General features: G+C 39.2%; 2 protein-coding genes across 3 annotated transcripts; both read right to left on the bottom strand.

The window, feature by feature from the left end:
* Nucleotides 1-287: 287 nt before the first annotated feature.
* Nucleotides 288-9,331, bottom strand: arrdc2 (arrestin domain containing 2). Of its 2 annotated transcripts, XM_047375722.1 has the most exons (8): nucleotides 9,188-9,331; nucleotides 8,163-8,417; nucleotides 2,859-3,076; nucleotides 2,655-2,757; nucleotides 2,316-2,572; nucleotides 2,046-2,208; nucleotides 1,797-1,957; nucleotides 288-1,567 (listed from the first exon to the last, which is right to left on the bottom strand). In XM_047375722.1, exons 2-8 carry the CDS (start codon nucleotides 8,413-8,415, stop codon nucleotides 1,514-1,516), a joined length of 1,209 nt encoding a protein of 402 aa, XP_047231678.1. In that variant the 5' UTR covers nucleotides 8,416-8,417; nucleotides 9,188-9,331; the 3' UTR covers nucleotides 288-1,513. The 2 variants fall into 2 exon arrangements, with proteins under 2 accessions (XP_047231678.1, XP_047231677.1); XM_047375721.1 differs by lacking the exons at nucleotides 8,163-8,417; nucleotides 9,188-9,331 and adding an exon at nucleotides 4,089-4,500.
* A 4,133-nt stretch (nucleotides 9,332-13,464) lies between these two features.
* LOC124874360 lies at nucleotides 13,465-19,214 on the bottom strand. The gene is made up of 8 exons (XM_047375698.1): nucleotides 18,742-19,214; nucleotides 18,346-18,455; nucleotides 17,271-17,362; nucleotides 16,096-16,196; nucleotides 14,425-14,543; nucleotides 14,033-14,222; nucleotides 13,858-13,943; nucleotides 13,465-13,649 (listed from the first exon to the last, which is right to left on the bottom strand). The coding sequence occupies exons 1-8, from the start codon at nucleotides 18,944-18,946 to the stop codon at nucleotides 13,521-13,523; spliced, it is 1,032 nt and encodes a 343-aa protein (XP_047231654.1). The 5' UTR covers nucleotides 18,947-19,214; the 3' UTR covers nucleotides 13,465-13,520.
* Nucleotides 19,215-19,445: the final 231 nt, after the last annotated feature.

Consider the following 19,445-nt stretch of genomic DNA (forward strand, 5'->3'; position numbering starts at 1 on the left):
AAAATTATTAATGCGTTAATGTTATGGACATATTCAGTGCCACACAATTGTAAGGAAGACTGGCCAGTCAGAGCACTGTATCCAAGCATATTAATGGAAAGTTGAGTGGAAGGAAAAAGTGGCAAAAAAACGACCACAAGCAACAATAACCACCGCCTTACGATTGAGTGAAACTCCCAAGGGGTAGACTGTGGCTGACTTCATTTCTTCAACAACCATCTCATACAGACACCCACATGTGCTTTTAATTCCTCAGCGAAGCTTTAAAGAAATACCGAAGGCAGAGATTATTTAAATCTCTTTTATTAGGAAAAACAAATAGAAAAAGTTGGCATTAATCAACAATTGCATTTGTATAAAAATACATTTATCTTTGAGTCATTGTTTTTTCCAGTGTGTGCCCCGACGTTGCACACCTGACCCTGAACTGATACAGACCGACTTTTTTGGAAGTTGAGGAAAATCAAAACTTAATCCTCAAAGCCAGTTATTTGGAATGGTCTTTGTCCATACATTTCAGTGGCATCTCCAGCTTTAAAGCTCCACTTCACAGCACCAAAGAATTCAGTATGGCTCGGAGTTCTCCTTTAGTTAAGCAGCCTGGAGAGCACATCTCTGTGGCAAAATGCAACATCCTTACTGTGGTCAATCTGCTTAAACCAACCACAGCTTTCATGCATTTCAGTGTATTCAGGTTTTCTAATTTACACAAAACTGCTCTTGGATTTCAACTGCTTATTTTTTTTTTTTTTGCTCTGATGTCTCTCAGTTTACATTCAGCTATATCCAGCTCTCTGAGAGGAGAACACCCTTAAAGCTCCCATGCAGATTATTAAGGCGTACATCGTTTCCCTTTTGCGTGTTTTACCTGCATACATCAAGAACATCCAGATCTCCTTATTCGACTTCTCTGCTCAATCATCACACCTTTAGGTACATTATGCGCTTATGTAACAGTACATAGCTGTTGAGTAACAAAATGCATAGCAATGTAGGTATGTAACATCTACCCTGCTGCCAGGCAAAGTTACAAACTGAACATGATAATTGCACTTTTCTCTTTACGCCGCTCAAAGATGACAATGTGCGTCTGAACATGTCAGCTAATCAAAAGCGCTCAGATCAAGACTTTGCCTGATAAATATCAAGTGATCCTAACCCCCACCCTACAATATGTCCCAAACTCCTTACATCTCACAAACAGCAGGGAACTGTTGATTGGGAGGTATTTTGTCTCAGTTCTGAGAGCCAAACATAAAATCACTTGCGGAGAACAGGAACTGATGTGGAGAAGCAGATCCGTCTCTCAACAGAACGGGAAAAGTCTACTTCATCTTTGCAAGCTTTCAGCTCCTGTGAGCTCCTTCTCCTCTCCGTGGCGCTCTAGTCCGTCTCCACAACCCAGGCGGGGACCAGGTGCTCGTTCAGCAATGAGGAATAAATCCAGAAGAAGACAAATCTCTCGATTTGTTTTACTAGTAACGCAGCTCTTCGCTCAGACTGGGCTCATAGTTCAACACGTCATGCAGCGAGGTCTCATGTTGAGGGGCTGAGGGTTGGGGTCAATCTGTAGGTAGAATAACAACAAAAAACATGCAATGGAAGTTAGGTAAGCAGAAAATTCAGGGTCTGAGCCAAGATTTAGCCAACACCACCCACATATGTATGTTCAGTTTGAGTTGAGTTTTTCTCAGAAGAAAATAATTATTCTAAGATGTTTTACATGTTATTTTTACATAATCATAAAAACAAAAATAAATCTTTTCACTTTAAAGTAGGAGTGGTGTGTCACTCACCTCGCTGTAAACTGGTGGAGGTCGGAAGCGAAACTCTTGGACAAAAGCCATGAGGGGTCGCTCCATGATCCCGCTCAGGTCTTCAGCTGGCTGCTGGACCACCACGTTGTTTCTCTGCTCTGCCTCCTCCTCTGTCACCACAGAGCTGTATTCTGGAGGAGCTGCAGGGAAAAGGGCTGGATTATCCAACTGATCTGACTCAAACACCAAGCAGCTCTTCGCACTGTGGATCAATAAAGGGATACTCACGCTCAGGCTGCTCCGGGATGGCCATGCGCAGCCACTCCAGGTTGACGCTGTAATGGCTGCTGATGCTGGACGTCCGGCTGCCGAAGGGATGGAGCGGGATGGTGCCAATGACTAGAGGCAGCTCCAAACACAGCTTGGATGTCCCCGGGACGTCGACACAAACCTTGTTAAACGAAAATAAAAAGGTTAGCACTTTCAATGCAGACTTATAAGTTTGCATGGAAAGTGAAAAAGAGTATAACAGAGGGAGCTGCTACAGACTGAACTCACCTTCAACATGTACTCCACCTTGATGATGCGACACTGCTGGATGGACGGACCCACTGGTGGGATCTTAATGGCCCGACCGTGCCAGGTCTCCCTGGTCCTGGCGCTCACGATGTCACCGCACAGCGTGGCCACAATGGAGCGCTTCTGCTTCATAGTGCCACGGGCGATGAAGGTCTGAGTCTGAGTGATAAAGGCTTTGGGAACAATTGACCTGGAGGTGGCGTTGTCGAACTCTGCAAACACAGGTATGACCTCACCTGCAAGGAGAGGAAATGTGTCAAAACCTCCAGACAATTTAAAAGGCTTGTTAGAGATTGTGTTTATAAAAGTTTTTCTTACCTGGAGTGTAACCTTTACGGTCGATCTTTGCTGTTACAGACACCTGTCCAAAGTTGCGGTACCACGTCCGTGCCAGCTTGTCCTTTGTCCCCGCCTGTGGAGCCTGAAGATTTAAAAAAAATAAATAAGCACAAACTTTAAACACTTAGAAATCATGAAGTGTGTCCAAGCAGAGATATTTAAAATAAGGAACGAGATGCGCACCAGCAGGCTTGGTGTGTTGATGTCGATGGGCTCGATGACGGTAAACTCCTTCTTGATTTTCCTGACGGGACACCATGGCCTGTGCAGCTTAACTTTGACCCAGTAACGGATGCTGCCATGCTTCCCTTCGAAGGAGGTGACGAGCGTCTCCTCTGGAAGCTGAAAACTGAACGGGAACTCGTGTCTGCCAGCAGGAAGGACCGTCACCTCACAATTATCTGAAGAGGAGCAAAGCAAAATACGTTTAGTTAGAGGTTTTAGATCATCCTGAAACCAAGTAAATTTCTGTGTGTTATGTAGGAGAGCATGAAGATCTATAACTCAATAATTAAAGCAATAACTTCTGCAGTTAGAGGAATAACACTGAGTTCACTGTGAGAACTGCAGATAGAAGTATTGGCTCGGTAAACTGCTGCAGAAACCCCTTTGCTTTTCTTTGCAGTCACATGATTTCTGTTTTTGACTGTGCTGACTGAGAGCACATCCCTTAAGCTATATGATGCAGCCTGTTTCAACTGCTGTTTTTCCTAATATTCTTGCAGAACAGGTCCAAGAAGACATGTTTGGGTTCAACAGACTGGTTGTTTTTCCATCTCTTTTCTCAGTGGCCTACTTCTTTTTAATAAGAGCCTTTTTGGAAACCCCAATCAGGAGTCAAGTGGTTTGTAATCAGCATGTGTTTTTGGTGAACATTTTGAAAAGAAAAAAAGCGATTTATTATGATGATATAAAAGTAATCGGGTCTCTCAAACAAAGTTCAGAGGTAAAGCAGCATAAAACCGAGATGCCCTGGCTGCCAACTTCCTGGTGTGCCCTTTAAACCAAAACAGCTTTGTGCTCAATGAATGAAGGCAGTAACCTGAGGCTCTCCCATTCTGCGGAGGAGAAAAACAACCCAGGATCTGCTTCAGCAGATGTTTTCACAATGAGGAGGCAGCTGCTCAACTGTTTGCGCTCTCTCCTGCTAAACTAGTGTCTGCAATGAGCGTTTTCTGAACTTGTTTTGGTTTTTGCAAGACATAGACATAGTTGCATAAAATCAAATAGTTCAAATTATTTTTTCCCCCTTTTATTGCATTTCAAGCAAGACCAGACTGTTTTGATTTTCACAGAAAGGAACCAAAACTCTTATCATCTGTTTAGTTCTGACACTGTGACCCCGTTTGCAGACAAACAAGCAGTTCAGTGTTCTCAGACAAACCAGCTTCACTACAGATCCAGCGGACTGACCTGCCTGCAGAAGCACCTCTCTCTGGTTCAGGTACTCCACCTCGTCGCTGTAGTTCTGGGTGTACGCCGTGCTGGAGCCGGCTGACCGGGACTCGGTCCAGTGCACTTTGGCGTACCCCTCCGCGTGTAGCTTCAGGGAGTCGACCTTGGTCTCACCGAACAGTTCTAGCACAACCCGTCCGGACACTACGTCCCCGCTGCTGAACACCGGGGGACAGTCCATCTCCGGAGAGTCAAAAATCACGAGAAACTTTTTCAACTGTTTGAAAATCATTTCCGCAGGTTTAAAATGTTCTTCTGACAATCGGCTCCTTCAGTCTTTCTGATGGGCAGGAAGTTTATAGGTTCTGCTGTCGCTACTCAGAGCTGCTGCTGTGCTTCTCCTCTTGTGAAAAGCTCAAAGTGCGCAACTTAGAGCAACGGCAGCCGTTTTTGGAGGCCGAGCGAGTGGGCGTGGCCTCATAATTTATTATGTAAGGCCTCAGGAGAGGGTTAAAGGCTGGGCGATGCTGCGTTCAGGGACTCCTCCGCGGCACAAACATTACAGAACTACGGTTGCAAAACAAGATATTCCCTGACTCAGTAAATTTTACAAATTTTATAACCAGTACCACCTTAGTAAACATAGGTTTTTCCAAGTCCCATTATAATGACAGATATTTTTTATAGTATTATAACCAGATTCTGACTTTTTGGGCTTGTTGTGTAATATAATAAAATAAAGAGTTAACAGATCATTAGAAAGCTTCTGCAAAACTCGAATTAGAAGCTGGAAAATCAAATGTTTTTCACCAATCCCGACCTCAGACGTCAATATAAATGTCTTCCATATTAATGCGGTAAAAAAGGTTATTTGCACACATGACAATTTGTACATTTCACACACATAGATGCTACTATATAATATCCATTCGTAAACATGTAACATTACTTGAAAGCTCAGAATATAGAGAAATACATTTCTATTAGCTTGCATTGCTAACAGTAGTTAGTCTGGCCACTGAGTGACACATAACCAAATCACACTGGTTTTTGAACTTGGATGTGGAACACAGTTAAAAACCATTAACAAAAAGGTCCCATATAGTCAGAAGAATATGATATTAATTCACTGAGACAACTTCAAAATCCCAAATGTACGCCTTGCATTAAACATAGTGAAATGTTTAGAAATACACTGTTATCTGACTATTTGTATCTCAAAAAATCTTTGAAACACAGAGATCAATGTACCTAAAATGTATATAAACTACCACCGATTAACCCACTAAGACTCTTCCAGCCAAAATTAAGCAGCTTGAACTGTCTAGAATTACAAATGTAAGAAACAAAATGAACACAGCTCGTCAGCAATGGTGCACATTTAAGAGCTTGATATCTTACAGACCAAATATTCACCCAAGATTACAATGCCAGATTCAGCAATAACCAAATATTATGTTAAAAGGAAACTGAAAACACCCATAAAGCACTTTATATTTGCACAAAAATCACTTGCTGCAGCTCCACTCAAACCCCAGGACCGTCTTTGAAGGCAACAAAATAAACACGCAGACTGGGTGTGGAGGCAGAGGAGGAAAACAGGGTGATGATTGATGGTTACAGGTTCTTAGAAGAAAACAGGCTTACTGAGCATGCGCCAGTCTGGCAGAGCTCAGGGGAAAATTGTTTCACTCTGGACTGAAGCTGTTCACTCCACTTCTTGTGTGTCATGGTTGGGGACGCCTCACAAATGAAAAACACACGACTAAGCACAAAAGTATTCCAACAAACTCTGGCTATGACAATGAAGCTACACAGAATCTCAATCAAACTGCAGGTTAAAAAAAAACCTGCAGCATCTATTTTATTAACATGAATCATATTGACGTAGATTTACAAAGAATAAACAAAAGCCCACATCTGAGCAAAATCATTATTCTAAACTCTAATACAACCCAAATCTATTAGTGTCTCATCTCTAATTATAAACTTTCAGTGCAACTCCTTCAGTCATAAACCATGTCTTCTGTGTGAAAAACAAAGTTGTTTACTCCTTTGTTCTCTGGCATGGGGCTCTCTAGTGCCACCAGCTGGGTAACTGCTGCAGAAAGCTGCCGGACAATCACGGTGCCTGCAGCTTGCACATGAATAAGGATTTTTTGTTATAAAAAAGGGAGCAGTAATAAGGCTAGGGACATTTTTTTTTTTACCAAAAACAAAAGATCAATTTAAGAAATTTTCCCAAGCGATCCCTTGAAATGGCGACATAAACTATTTTGGGATGTTCATTGTAGCATCACAGAATCAGTAATTTTCCAAGAAAAGTTCCCAACATCCGGTGAATCAGGTATATTTTGTATAGAAAAAGATCATTACTGCTGTTTGCAAATGTCTCTTAATGATTTGCTTTAAATGATTCCAACAGTTCTGATCTAAGGTCAAATAAATCCAAGCACGCCACCTGCTGGTGAAAGTGAGCAGAAGATCATCTCTCTCACAGCACCCTGACAACACACTGATAAGAGCGCCATCACGTGGTTCCCTGCAAAGAACGAGGTGCGAGATAATCCCCCTGCGTGTGCAGATGACTCGGTGTGATTACCCTGACTCTCTGGCTGAAAACACGGTTTTAACGCCGCTGATGGTGCCAGGGAAAGAAGATGCATTTATTTATGCGAGCTTCTCTTGACTTCACCAAAGAGCTTCCAAAGGGTTTCAATTGAAACAAGACTAAAACAGAAATTAAAAGACTAAAATAAAATAAAAACTTTTCTTTAAAAGAACCTCAACGACATCTCTTTGTTTATGACAGAGGTAATAGTAAAAGTGTTTTTTTTTAAGGTAAATAAGGTGTTGCTGTTTGCCACATTGTTGAGTGGGAGGAGCCACGTGTTGTTGTCATTGTTGCCATGGTGACCGAGGCTGTATCTTTTAAAACATTTGCCCCCTTTCTTTCCTGTGTCATCTCCAACTTTCTCTGCATTTCTTTCTCATTCAGCCCAAACTGAAAGGGAAGACAAAGTTCTTACTTCTACATTTATTCTTCATGAATGTTACCTGTTTAACCACTGCGTCACATTTATATGCTTAATCCACTATAATAAAAAATAAAAAACTATGATCTGTGCAGATCAAGACAATTTATTATTTTATTTTGCATATTTCTAATGTCAGCATTTACATTGATAATCAACAATCACTGCACATTATTTACAGAATTGTGAAGAAATTATCTGGAAATGAAACAGAATAATGTTGAAGAATACATTTCAGTTTGAGGCTCTAAACTGAAGAAAAAGCATGTTTCTAAATGGGGGATATATGACAGAGGTAAACAGTCTGTTACTGCTTTCCTCTTCTAAATAGTGTCAAATAGTGTTTTTAGTACATAAAAAATAGATTTCCATCCAGTTTTACCACTCTCAATTAAAAACATTGTTAAAAGCTCCAAAATGGATTGACAGCCTTTAAAGCTTGTTTACGTTTATCACCTACCAGTCTGGCCTGAATAAAGAATAAAACCTATCTCACTGTCAAACTGCTGTTTATTTACTCAGCTATTATATCCTGTGCTTGCATGATTTTAAGCTGCCAGCCCCCTCCACTGGGGGAATTTCACTCACAGTGTGTATTTGGACTTTGTACTAATGGATTTATGTGTAATGGCAAAGACTGTGTTATCAGGCAGATTTATCTGGCCCCTCTCCAAGTTTTCCACGCAACACAGTTGGCTCAAGCGGGTTTGCTTTGTAAACCTCAGGGACTACAACTGTTCAGAGACAGCGGCTACGGACGGCCTAATCAGAAAATTTACACTAATCCAACGGCTGTTATACATCTTACTGTTATATATACATATATATATATATATATATATATATTTGTGTGTGTGTGTGTGTGTGTGCATTAAAAATATATTACAGGCAAGCGAGGTTTAAAATCATGGCAGGTGAAATATTATAATAATATATTTATTAGTCTACCAAATACTGACTACCACGTCATTCTTTGAGATTGTGCATATGCTGAAATTGAGATAACGATTGAGATTCAACATATTATGCAGCCTTATTATTAGATACCCATACTGACCTCGGATCAGATGTTGCCTCTTCCTAAAATAGGTGACTTTGGAGGTGTAGTCGTTATACACTGAGTTCATGCCGCGATTCTCCAGCCAGTGCGCGGTGGCCACCCCTCTCCCCTGCACCTTCATGGAGTGCACTCGTGTGTCCCTGCAGAGGTCCAGGACCACCTGGCCAGATACCACCTCCCCAACTGTGAAAGCTGCATCAGCAGGACTGTCCAGCTCCAGGCTGAAAGTCTTGATGGAGCTCAGAGACATTCCTTTAAGGAGAGGATACAAGAAGAGGACATTAATAAAAACAGATGCATGCTTTGATAAAAAAATAAGGGGTGGAACTTGTAAAATACAGTAATGTGTATTAATGCAGAAATAACTGCAAAATAATTCAGAGTCCTTAAGAAAGCAGAGTAGATACATTTTGTGATGGGAAAAACATCCCATTCTCTTTGAAACCATAAGCGGGAATTAATGTTATAAATAATCGTATTATGTTATTTATCTTCTTCTTCTTTAAGACTAAATTTTAAAAACGACTTAGCACTGTACGCTGAAAAAAATCTAAATCCATTTTAAAGCACATTATGTCAACAATAACGAACCATTCATTACCTAACTGCAAAAATATTTACTGAGAGTGAGTGCATTTGTATCTTAAATATGTACGGAAAACCTAATTTAAAAATATTTTGATGAATATTAGACTTTATAAAGCACAGGAATTTATATTGTCAGTATCATGTAACATGAATTTGTGTAGACAGCAACATAATGTACGTACCTCTGTTATAAAAACAACGAGAAAAACACAAGTAGCTATGATATTTCAATTATAGGTAATATATCTAAAGAACCAAACGATTATTATAGCTTAAGCCGCTGTAACGCCAGTCATCATGATAATTTTCACCAGCATTTAATCGCATAATTCGATAAAAACACATTAGAACGAGTCTCAGCCAATCAGGCTTCAGAAAGGGGGCTACGTTTCATGAACACAGCTGAGGTTATGAATGAAAGTCTCCACACTCACCGTCAGGACGTGGGCTACGTGAAGGTCGTCACGAAGGCGCTGTTCTCTCCAGAAACACTCCACTCTGTTTTCTCTACTGTGGGTTTCCAATGGAAGTCGGTTCCCCAGTTAAACGGCAGCAGCTTTCAACGCCCAGACATACAGAACCCCTCTCTGTTTTACACCAATGACAAGGAGCTCATGACGGTGAGGCCCGCCCCCAGAGCCAAGAAGGCGGAGGAGGATGGGACCCGCGTGGAGTGGGCTGACGGTGACATAGCCAAAGCGTGGCTTTAAACACACCTCTATTTTTATTTTGAATATTTCAGCCTCTCAGGGCTTTTGCTTGGGTAAATTGAAATATTTCCATTGTCAACGGAAGGTTAAACGCCAGAAGTATTTCTTGTTTGCATTTATTTCAACTCATGGTTATGATATTTGGATGAATACTGAAAGGTTTTGCACCTTTTAAAATATTTTTTTATGTCTGCAGTTTATAGAATAAACATTTTGAAGCATTGTTCTACTACTGGAATGTCTAAAGAACCATCACTGACACCTTGAAGAGATTCCCAGCCAACATGCACATATGGGGTCCTTATCAGTAGGAAATGGGCTAAAAATTGGCCCCAGATGGGTTTGGCTATTAAATAATGGTCCCTTCAGTAATGGCCTATATACAACTGAAACCAGATATTCTGTTACTGTTCAGGATGTAAAAGGTTTTCTGTATTTTGGTGTGAAAGAGTGTGAATTCTCCACAGGAACACAGGCTAAAACTTTGTGAAGATGCTCTCTGAAGGTGGTAAGAGAGGTTATTATTCACAATTAATCTTGTCCTCTGTTAACATGGGCTGAAAGGCCACTCACCAAAGAAGAAGCCATGACTCCAAAAGCTACATTAAACCAGATTACAGTTTTCAAATGCATACAGGGAAAACTACAATGGTTTTTGGAGACAATACTTTTGGTCTGATGAAACAAAAATTGAAGTGTTAGGCCACAATGACCACTGTTACATTTGAAGTAAAACAGGGATGTTTTTTAGCCCCAGAACAAAATCCCATCTGTGAAACCTGGGTGTAATGGGTCTTCAAACAGACAATGATCCAAAACATCATCACCACCAAATCAGTTTAAAGACAATGGAGCAAACATTTATGAGTGGCCATCAAGCTATGATCTCAGTCCCATGAAAAATTAGTGGACAGCCTGACTCAGTTATACCAGTTCTACAAGGAGGAAACTGGCAAAAGTTTTAACAAACTATTACCCAAAACCTTTCACTCAAGTAATTTGGCTTGAATGACAATTCTATCAAATGTAGAGGACAGGGGCCCACATACACATATTGACCTGGGTATCGCACATATTGTGTTTTATTGTGTTTTAACAATTTTATTACGTAAATTCATTTTAAATTTAAAAGATTTTATAAGACTTTGGGCAAATTTGAATGTCACAATCAGAAAATAGTTGTTAAAAACTATCCCATAATCAAAAACAATATAAAGTTTACCTAGTAAAACGATTGTTTAATATCATAGGCACACAGGGCTTGTGCTTATTCATTTGCATGTATTGTGAAATCATCAAGGTTGTAGGTGCCCTCCAGAAACATATCCTTGTCTAGGACTTACAGTTTCCTTCATTTTTTGTAAAATGATTATGTGTACAATTAAGGTTTGTACTTATTATTAGATATGTTTTTAAGAATCATAACAGTTTAATTCAAAGATCTTCCAGTATTTGCTATTTTTCTTCTGAGAAAAAGTTGTTGTGCTCTTTAGACCCATTCTAGCATCAGTGTACAGTCAGCATTTTCAGCTCTTTTTTCACCAGGTTGTTGAACTCCATGTTAACTTTGTTTACATCTGCTTGCCTTCACGCCAACATTTCTTCTCTGTTTTCATCATCACAGGCTCTTATTGCTACAACATGGTTTGTTTTTATGGGCTTTGTAGTCAGTCATGCTTTATGAAGGCCACGAGAATACTTCTGCAAGATACACAGTAACCTTCATAGCAGCTTAAATTGACAGTACAGGTCCTTCTCAAAAAATTAGCATATTGTGATAAAGTTAATTATTTTCCATAATGTCATGATGAAAATTTAAAATTCATATATTTTAGATTCATTGCACACTAACTGAAATATTTCAGGTCTTTTATTGTCTTAATACGGATGATTTTGGCATACAGCTCATGAAAACCCAAAATTCCTATCTCACAAAATTAGCATATCATTAAAAGGGTCTCTAAACGAGCTATGAACCTAATCATCTGAATCAACAAGTTAACTCTAAACACCTGCAAAAGATTCCTGAGGCCTTTAAAACTCCCAGCCTGGTTCATCACTCAAAACCCCAATCATGGGTAAGACTGCTGACCTGACTGCTGTACAGAAGGCCACTATTGACACCCTCAAGCAAGAGGGTAAGACACAGAAAGAAATTTCTGAACGAATAGGCTGTTCCCAGAGTGCTGTATCAAGGCGCCTCAGTAAGAAGTTTGTGGGAAGGAAAAAGTGTGGCAGAAAACGCTGCACAACGAGAAGAGGTGACCGGACCCTGAGGAAGATTGTGGAGAAGGGCCAATTCCAGACCTTGGGGGACCTGCGGAAGCAGTGGACTGAGTCTGGAGTAGAAACATCCAGAGCCACCGTGCACAAGCGTGAGCAGGAAATGGGCTACAGGTGCCGCATTCCCCAGGTCAAGCCACTTTTGAACCAGAAACAGCGACAGAAGCGCCTGACCTGGGCTACAGAGAAGCTGCACTGGACTGTTGCTCAGTGGTCCAAAGTACTTTTTTCCGATTAAAGCAAATTCTGCATGTCATTCGGAAATCAAGGTGCCAGAGTCTGGAGGAAGACTGGGGAGAAGGAAATGCCAAAATGCCAGAAGTCCAGTGTCAAGTACCCACAGTCAGTGATGGTCTGGGGTGCCGTGTTAGCTGCTGGTGTTGGTCCACTGTGTTTTATCAAGGGCAGGGTCAATGCAGCTAGCTATCAGGAGATTTTGGAGCACTTCATGCTTCCATCTGCTGAAAAGCTTTATGGAGATGAAGATTTCATTTTTCAGCACGACCTGGCACCTGCTCACAATGCCAAAACCACTGGTAAATGGTTTACTGACCATGGTATCACTGTGCTCAATTGGCCTGCCAACTCTCCTGACCTGAACCCCATAGAGAATCTGTGGGATATTGTGAAGAGAACGTTGAGAGACTCAAGACCCAACACTCTGGATGAGCTAAAGGCCGCTATCGAAGCATCCTGGGCCTCCATAAGACCTCAGCAGCGCCACAGGCTGATTGCCTCCATGCCACGCCGCATTGAAGCAGTCATTTCTGCAAAAGGATTTCCGACCAAGTATTGAGTGCATAACTGTACATGATTATTTGAAGGTTGACGTTTTTTGTATTAAAAACACTTTTCTTTTATTGGTCGGATGAAATATGCTAATTTTGTGAGATAGGAATTTTGGGTTTTCATGAGCTGTATGCCAAAATCATCCGTATTAAGACAATAAAAGACCTGAAATATTTCAGTTAGTGTGCAATGAATCTAAAATATATGAATGTTAAATTTTCATCATGACATTATGGAAAATAATTAACTTTATCACAATATGCTAATGTTTTGAGAAGGACCTGTATACACAGAGTGAAAGCAGGGCAGTCAGGAGGGCACGGGGATCCTTCTGCAAAACAGTAATCTTCTTAGCACCTCTCAATGTCTTACAGAGAGGACGTAAAACATTCAGATTTAAAGCTCCTTCTGTTGAAGGAGATAGCAAAGGTTTATGTTCAAGCTAACAGTTAGAGCAGTGGTTGCAATCTGCTTCAGTATTTTACAATGCACTGTTCTGGGAACAAGTTTATTTACCAGCACTGTAGGATTATAAGAATTTGCCTGCAGTTCATTGGAAGACAGGTATTTAGTGGTTGTTGGTTAGGTGCATAATTTAAATGTAAAGGATTTATCGTTCTTAAACAAACTGGAGGATCTGGAAACACTAAAAACATGATGAGTATTCCCACACAAAGAACAGTTTTTAATAATTAAACCTCTTGTAAAGGTTAGAAAATGGCATGATGATGATGCAAGTAGCATTCGTATAAAGACAAGCAAGTTTTTGTCTCACTCTGATATTCTCTAAAGCCAGACTTGTCCTTGATTTTTTTATGTAACATTTTTAAAAAACTTAAAGTTAACAAGAGCACAAAATGTTGAAAACATCTCAGGTCATTAGAGTGCACTGTACATCTGCTTCCTAACTTGTTAGAACTGTTCTTGGGTTATGGTGGTGCTCAATAACATTTATTAGGAACTGAAATCCTGCTTTGATACACAGTCATTTTAGCATAAAATGACTGCAGAACTGGTCACGTGCAGAACGCTGCAGGATCAATGGTTTGGCCGTGTAGTCTTCACTGTGGGTGGTGCTGAAATGCGTCTTGGAAAGTGGAAACTTGAGGTTTGTCTGTTTGATTGACAGAAAGCATGAATCAGTCTGATAAACGTGAAAAGATTAATCGCTGAGTTAAGATATTTTTATTTTCCACAATCAAAGATGTATTGTGACACTGATTATTTTATAACAGTAGTGATATCAGTAACTGCTCTTGCTGTAAGGACACTTACAACATGGCAGAAAATTTGATGATTGGTTTTATTTTATTATTTCTCACCTTTTGCTGTGTCTGACACATTCCTTGTTTGGAGCTTTTCAGAGGAATGTAGTCAGCCATTGAGGTACTGATGTGTGGCCCATGTTCTAAAAAAAATGAAATAAATCAACAAATTATTATTATTATTATTATTATTATTATTATTATTATTATTATTATTATTATTATCTATCACCTGGTCCACTCAGTATGTTACTCCTTGGGTTGATAGCTGGTTTGGCTCGACCTCCTTCCTTTTTGTTGTACTGCTCGCTTGTTGTAGTTGTGTAGCTCTGGCCTGATGGACTTGTTGGGCCGAAATGTACCTGACTTTTAGTAATCATGTCGGGATCAGGCAAACACAGCAGAGAATATGGGCCAATCGGCTGGTGGATGAGTAAATATGACAACTTCAGATTACTGCATCAAAATAACAATATACATTAACTATAACACTAAGATCTTTGAATGCATGAAAGGTCTCAAACTGGCCTAAAATGAATGTAACAGTTGTAAATTAAGAAGCGTGCCAGCCTTGTGGTATTATGAATATATAAAAACTGCGAAAAGTAAGATTTCTAATCTCACATCTGAGAAGAAGAATTTGTTGGTGGTGACTGACATCCTTTCTGCGTTTCGTTCCTTATCAGTGTCACCTCTGGATACAGAAGTGACATTTCGGCTTGTTTGCACTTGGACAACAGGTTCTATAATCCAGGAAACATTTGGTTAAGTAGATTTCTAACATTTTATTTGTTTAAATAATTGCATATCACATAGCACATGCGATTACACACATTTTTTGTTGTAAAACATTACTTCTTATGTGCTGAGTAGGAAATACCAAACGGTCTAGAAGAAAATATAGCAAGGAAAGTAAGTATTTAACACATTTGAATTTTTTTCAGTAAATATATTTTCATTGGGTCCATTGATATGAAATTCACACCTGATGTTGGTAACACTAACAAAGAAATCAACACAAATAAATCAACAAGTCAAGTTATACAGTTAAACAGCAAAATTATTTGTACCTCTGGCAGATTTAGATTGAAAATTATTTTCTTTAAACCAAGAAGTTTCTTTTTTAATTTTTTGTGTGCAATTTCTGTGTGTTTCTTAAAAATAAAACTGTACTACTCTAATGTAACTGGTGTCCTGAAGTAGCCTATGCTATAACTGGTACATTTTTCGTTGTGGTTTTTTAGTTAGTGGAGTATTTGTGATTTTTGGGCTTTGACTGCAGTGAATGGTAGTCTGAATATGATCTATTGCCACAAACCAACTGGGTTTTTAAATAGTTTTTGGCTGGGTGGGCCAGCAGCTTTATTTTCTTTCTCTGAAACTAAGATTGAGTTTGGATGTGTCACATCCAAGGCAACAGTCCCACACCACCTCCAAACTTTACGTTAGATATGGGTGTCTGATGTGTTGGGGGTCCTCCTTCACTGGTGTGTATGGTATTGCATTGATTTGTCCAAATGTTCTGCATCAAACCTTAAATCCCTCAAAGTGCTTTTTCTTAGACAGTAAAGTTTTGCAAGGCACACTTTTATAGAGGCTAGGATAATTGAGTGTATTACAATTTGTTTACATGGTAAACTGTTTCTGGTAATCTTTGCGAGTGCTCCTTGGCTCTTGAACAACTCTTCTGATAATATCTTGACTTTGTCAGAAAAACACGTGAGGAGAACCCGGTGGCTGGTTTATGATAAAATTGTGTTCTTTTCATTTCCAGATTATGGCTCCAATGTTGCTGACTGGAACTTTCAGAAGTTTAGATAGTGACTGTAACTGCTGCCATCAGGTGTTTTGCAACAACAAGGCAGCAAAGGTCTTCAGAGAGCTTTTTGCTTTTATTTATCATTTGATGCTTCATGTGTGATGAGAAACCTTTTTATCAGTTTATCAGTTGGGCCTAAGCCAACTCTCACAATCTGACCATGATAGAAAGCAGGACTGCTTCTTAAATACAAATTTTAGTTGGTTTCTTGGCTTTCTATGCTATTTTGCAGCTTATTTTCTTCACATAATTTAGGATCTAATTTGTGTTGATTTCTTGTTATATGTAAATTACTACTGACTGGTCCATTAGAAACACATTTACTGAAAATTTCGTTAATATGTTCAACACTTATTTTCCTCGCATAATGTTCTATAGTTGCACTTTTCTGTAGTTGCAGTTTGCCAATTCACTTTCATAATTATTTTGTCTGAAAGCGAATTTTAACTTTAAACTCAAAATAATGAAAACCATACCATGTTTGTGAGACTTAAAGTCCTCTCTGAAGGTAGTGGTCCAGCAGTCTTTATAGAAATTTCTAGGTTTGAACACCAACTGATCTTTCGTCTGCTGTGGTCTGTAATATAAATTCTGTTATTCTTTTCTTAATTAAAAAGAGAAAAATACAAAAAGCAACAACGAGATCCCAATTTGCAAGCATGTATCACTGTCTGGCAATAAAGAAATCCCATGCACTACAACATTTTACAGCTTTACGGTAGGCTATTTCTAGTATAATTTCAGTATGTCAATGCATTATCAAAAACTGTATATTTTAGTTATTGCAGCACAAATTTGCCTCAATCTTAGACTGGAGAACTCTTCTCCAGCCCCCCTTTGATTATCCTCAGTGGGGTTAAGGTTTTCACTGCCGTGGCTGATCCATGCTTTAAAATGATGTCTCTTTGATCCATGAAACACTCTTTCACAATTTGAGCCTGATAATTCCTGATATTGATGTCTAAGGAGCGTGGCATCTAGCACCGATGAACCCACAATTGTGAAAAAGAATAACTCTTAACTTATAAGACTCAATGACTTTTTCTAGTGATCCAAAGTCTATTTTTTATCCTCCCTAGAGCAAATTTAAGCACTTTATTAAGTTACTTCAGTGTTGAGTGGCATTCTTAAGGCCAGACAGCAGTTTAATGCCTATACTTTAAGCAAATCTTGCATCACACATTTAAAAGGAACCCTGTTTCACTGTAAATCATTCAATGTGTTTTTCTGACCACATCACTCTTTGAAATTACTAGTCACAACTTTATTTTCCAGATTGAACAGCGTTCCACACATTTCACCACCTGAGCGAGTAGTTTTAGCAATTTTGTCAATTGTTTGCCTGCTGCATTCAGCAGTTTAACCCTTTAACCCTAACTCTGCTGTCTACTACATTTGTGTAAAATAACTTGATAAAAAATACTAAATATTGCTGTTCTTTTCCAGTGACAGACTATAACTATAGTGAAATAAGTTGAGGAGACATTGTTGTGGGCCTTATTTAGCTTAGTTTTTGATTTTAGGCCTTATGAATCAATAACATGTAAATTGAGATTAATAATAATAATCTTGGCTTCTCTGTGAGTAATGAGTGTTAAATAAACCGAATAATGTAAAAGGAAAATTCAAGAGTTATAGAAAAGTTGCCGACCTGCAGACAGGAGGCTGAAGGTATGAGGCTGTGTAGGTTGTCTCTCTTTGTGTGCTCTTTGTAGGATTACCGATACAGACAGAGGAGCAGTGCTAAAACAACAGTAAAAACTGTCACAGTCTTGTGCTGATCATAGGTTTTTAATAGAAATTCCCTATAAAGCTTAAAAGGCAGTTATTTGACACATTTTAACATCTAAAGCTGATCATACAAGTACATTCACCCACATTGTGGGTGAATGTACTAGTGTGTACTCTTGACTCATTCGTTATCAATGTCTGCAACTTGTAGCTTTGCAAACATGTTAAGTGTTTTCGAGAGCACTCTCTGGATTGATCGACACAGTTTGATGGAAAGTCAATGAAGCTCAGTACAACTGCATGAAAAAGGATTCCGAAGTGTCTCTCCAGGGGACATTTTTAACAGCTGTGTGTTTTCCAGGATCTGTGGTTCAAACAGCTGAATGTACGTTTGAGACATTGCAGGTTTTAGTAACTTTTGCAATGACTAAAACATGAACATTGTTGGAACCGCCATATTCATTTGAAAGGAAACTACTACATGTTGTGATAAAAAAAAATGGGCAGGTAGACATTTCCTGAGAGACACTCATCTACCTTGCCTGAATGGAATGTTCTATTATGTTTCCCATTTTGAAGACTGAGAAAGAGAAATGGGCAGCTGTGCCAGGTTATATCTATACCCCAAGTAAACACAAAAATAATAGATTATTAATTAGAAATTCATAGAAACTGATAGACCATAAGTATAAAGGTAGTTGAACAATAACTAAAATGTATGTACCAAATCATTGCTATTTTTTTACTATTGATTGGTGTATTTTGTATCAATCTAGAGTGCACTTGGATCTTAATACAAACTTATCAAAGAACTGAAAAGTCCACTTAGCTTATTTAACACATTTATGGTGATGACTGTGTGTGTAACTTTCACTATTATTACAGTATTGTAATGGAGAGTTTCTGAAACACTCTCACACAGAGTCAACTGTTCTGTCATGAAAATATTGTCAGAAGTGAAGGTTTTTATTCCCTACATAAATTTTATGAAGTACCTTTTCCACAGGCTGTGCTGGTTGGCCCATAAGTCTCTTAAACGTGTCATTGTACTGGGACAGAAAGCTGAAAGTGCGTGGGTCTCCTTTTATTGTTGGAAAGCCGTCTTCTACACAGAAAATAAAACATGATTTGATATTTTTGTTAAACATTACCAACAACAGGATCAAAAAATGAACCCTCACTGCAATGATTTCAGACTGTTATTCATTACAAGGGACATAAGGGAAAAAGGTTCACTGTTAAATGTTTAACTTGTTTTTGAGAAGCAAACCATGGCAAAATCAAGTAAATATTCAAATTAATCCTGTGTGACAATATTAATTTATCATTTAGCATTGAATTTCATTTTAATCACAAAGCAAATCTGAATAACAAATAAGAATGTAACATACCTAAATGTTTAACTTTAGCTTTTACCAGTGGTGACAGAGGATGTGGAATAAAGGTGGCATGGGTGGTGCTTTCAGGAAACCTTTCCACCGACTGAATCTTTGCGTTTGTTGGCTGAAAGCTGGTGACAGATGGCCGGAGAAATTGGGGCTTCAATTCCTGGGACTCTAGGGTTAAATCTTCCATTTCCTGAGACTTTGTTGGCATCTTGAAGTTATCGGTGTGCTTGGTCCTTGTGCAGGTTATCCGTGGCAAAAATGTAGCAGGACACCTCTTATCAGGAAGACCTTGGTGTACCTCAGGTATTTGTGGGGTACCGAAGCTGTGATGCTTTAAAGACACTATGCTGCAGCCTGCAAACTGAAAGTCTCAAAGTCTCCCCATATGTAAGTTGCATAAGCATCTGGTGAAATTCTCTCTCTGCAGATCTCAGAGTGCCCCCCTTGTAGTAATGCTTCGTTGCTTAAGCCATGTGGTTCCGGAGCATTTGAAAAATGCTACATTGCCTCACCATGGAAACGTCTGTGCTGGGGAACATGATAATGTTGATAGGGTAGCTGCTCCTGGAGAGAAACTCACTCAAGCCACGGTGTCTAATTACCTGTCAAAATGAAAACCGTGAACACAGAATCTTTCATTTCTACTGTGTACTATATTTCTACAAAGGGACATGGAGCAATACGAGATAGCAAAAGCTTATTTAAAA

The sequence above is a fragment of the Girardinichthys multiradiatus genome, chromosome 9 (genome assembly GCF_021462225.1).
Source record: "Girardinichthys multiradiatus isolate DD_20200921_A chromosome 9, DD_fGirMul_XY1, whole genome shotgun sequence".
NCBI lineage: Eukaryota > Metazoa > Chordata > Actinopteri > Cyprinodontiformes > Goodeidae > Girardinichthys > Girardinichthys multiradiatus.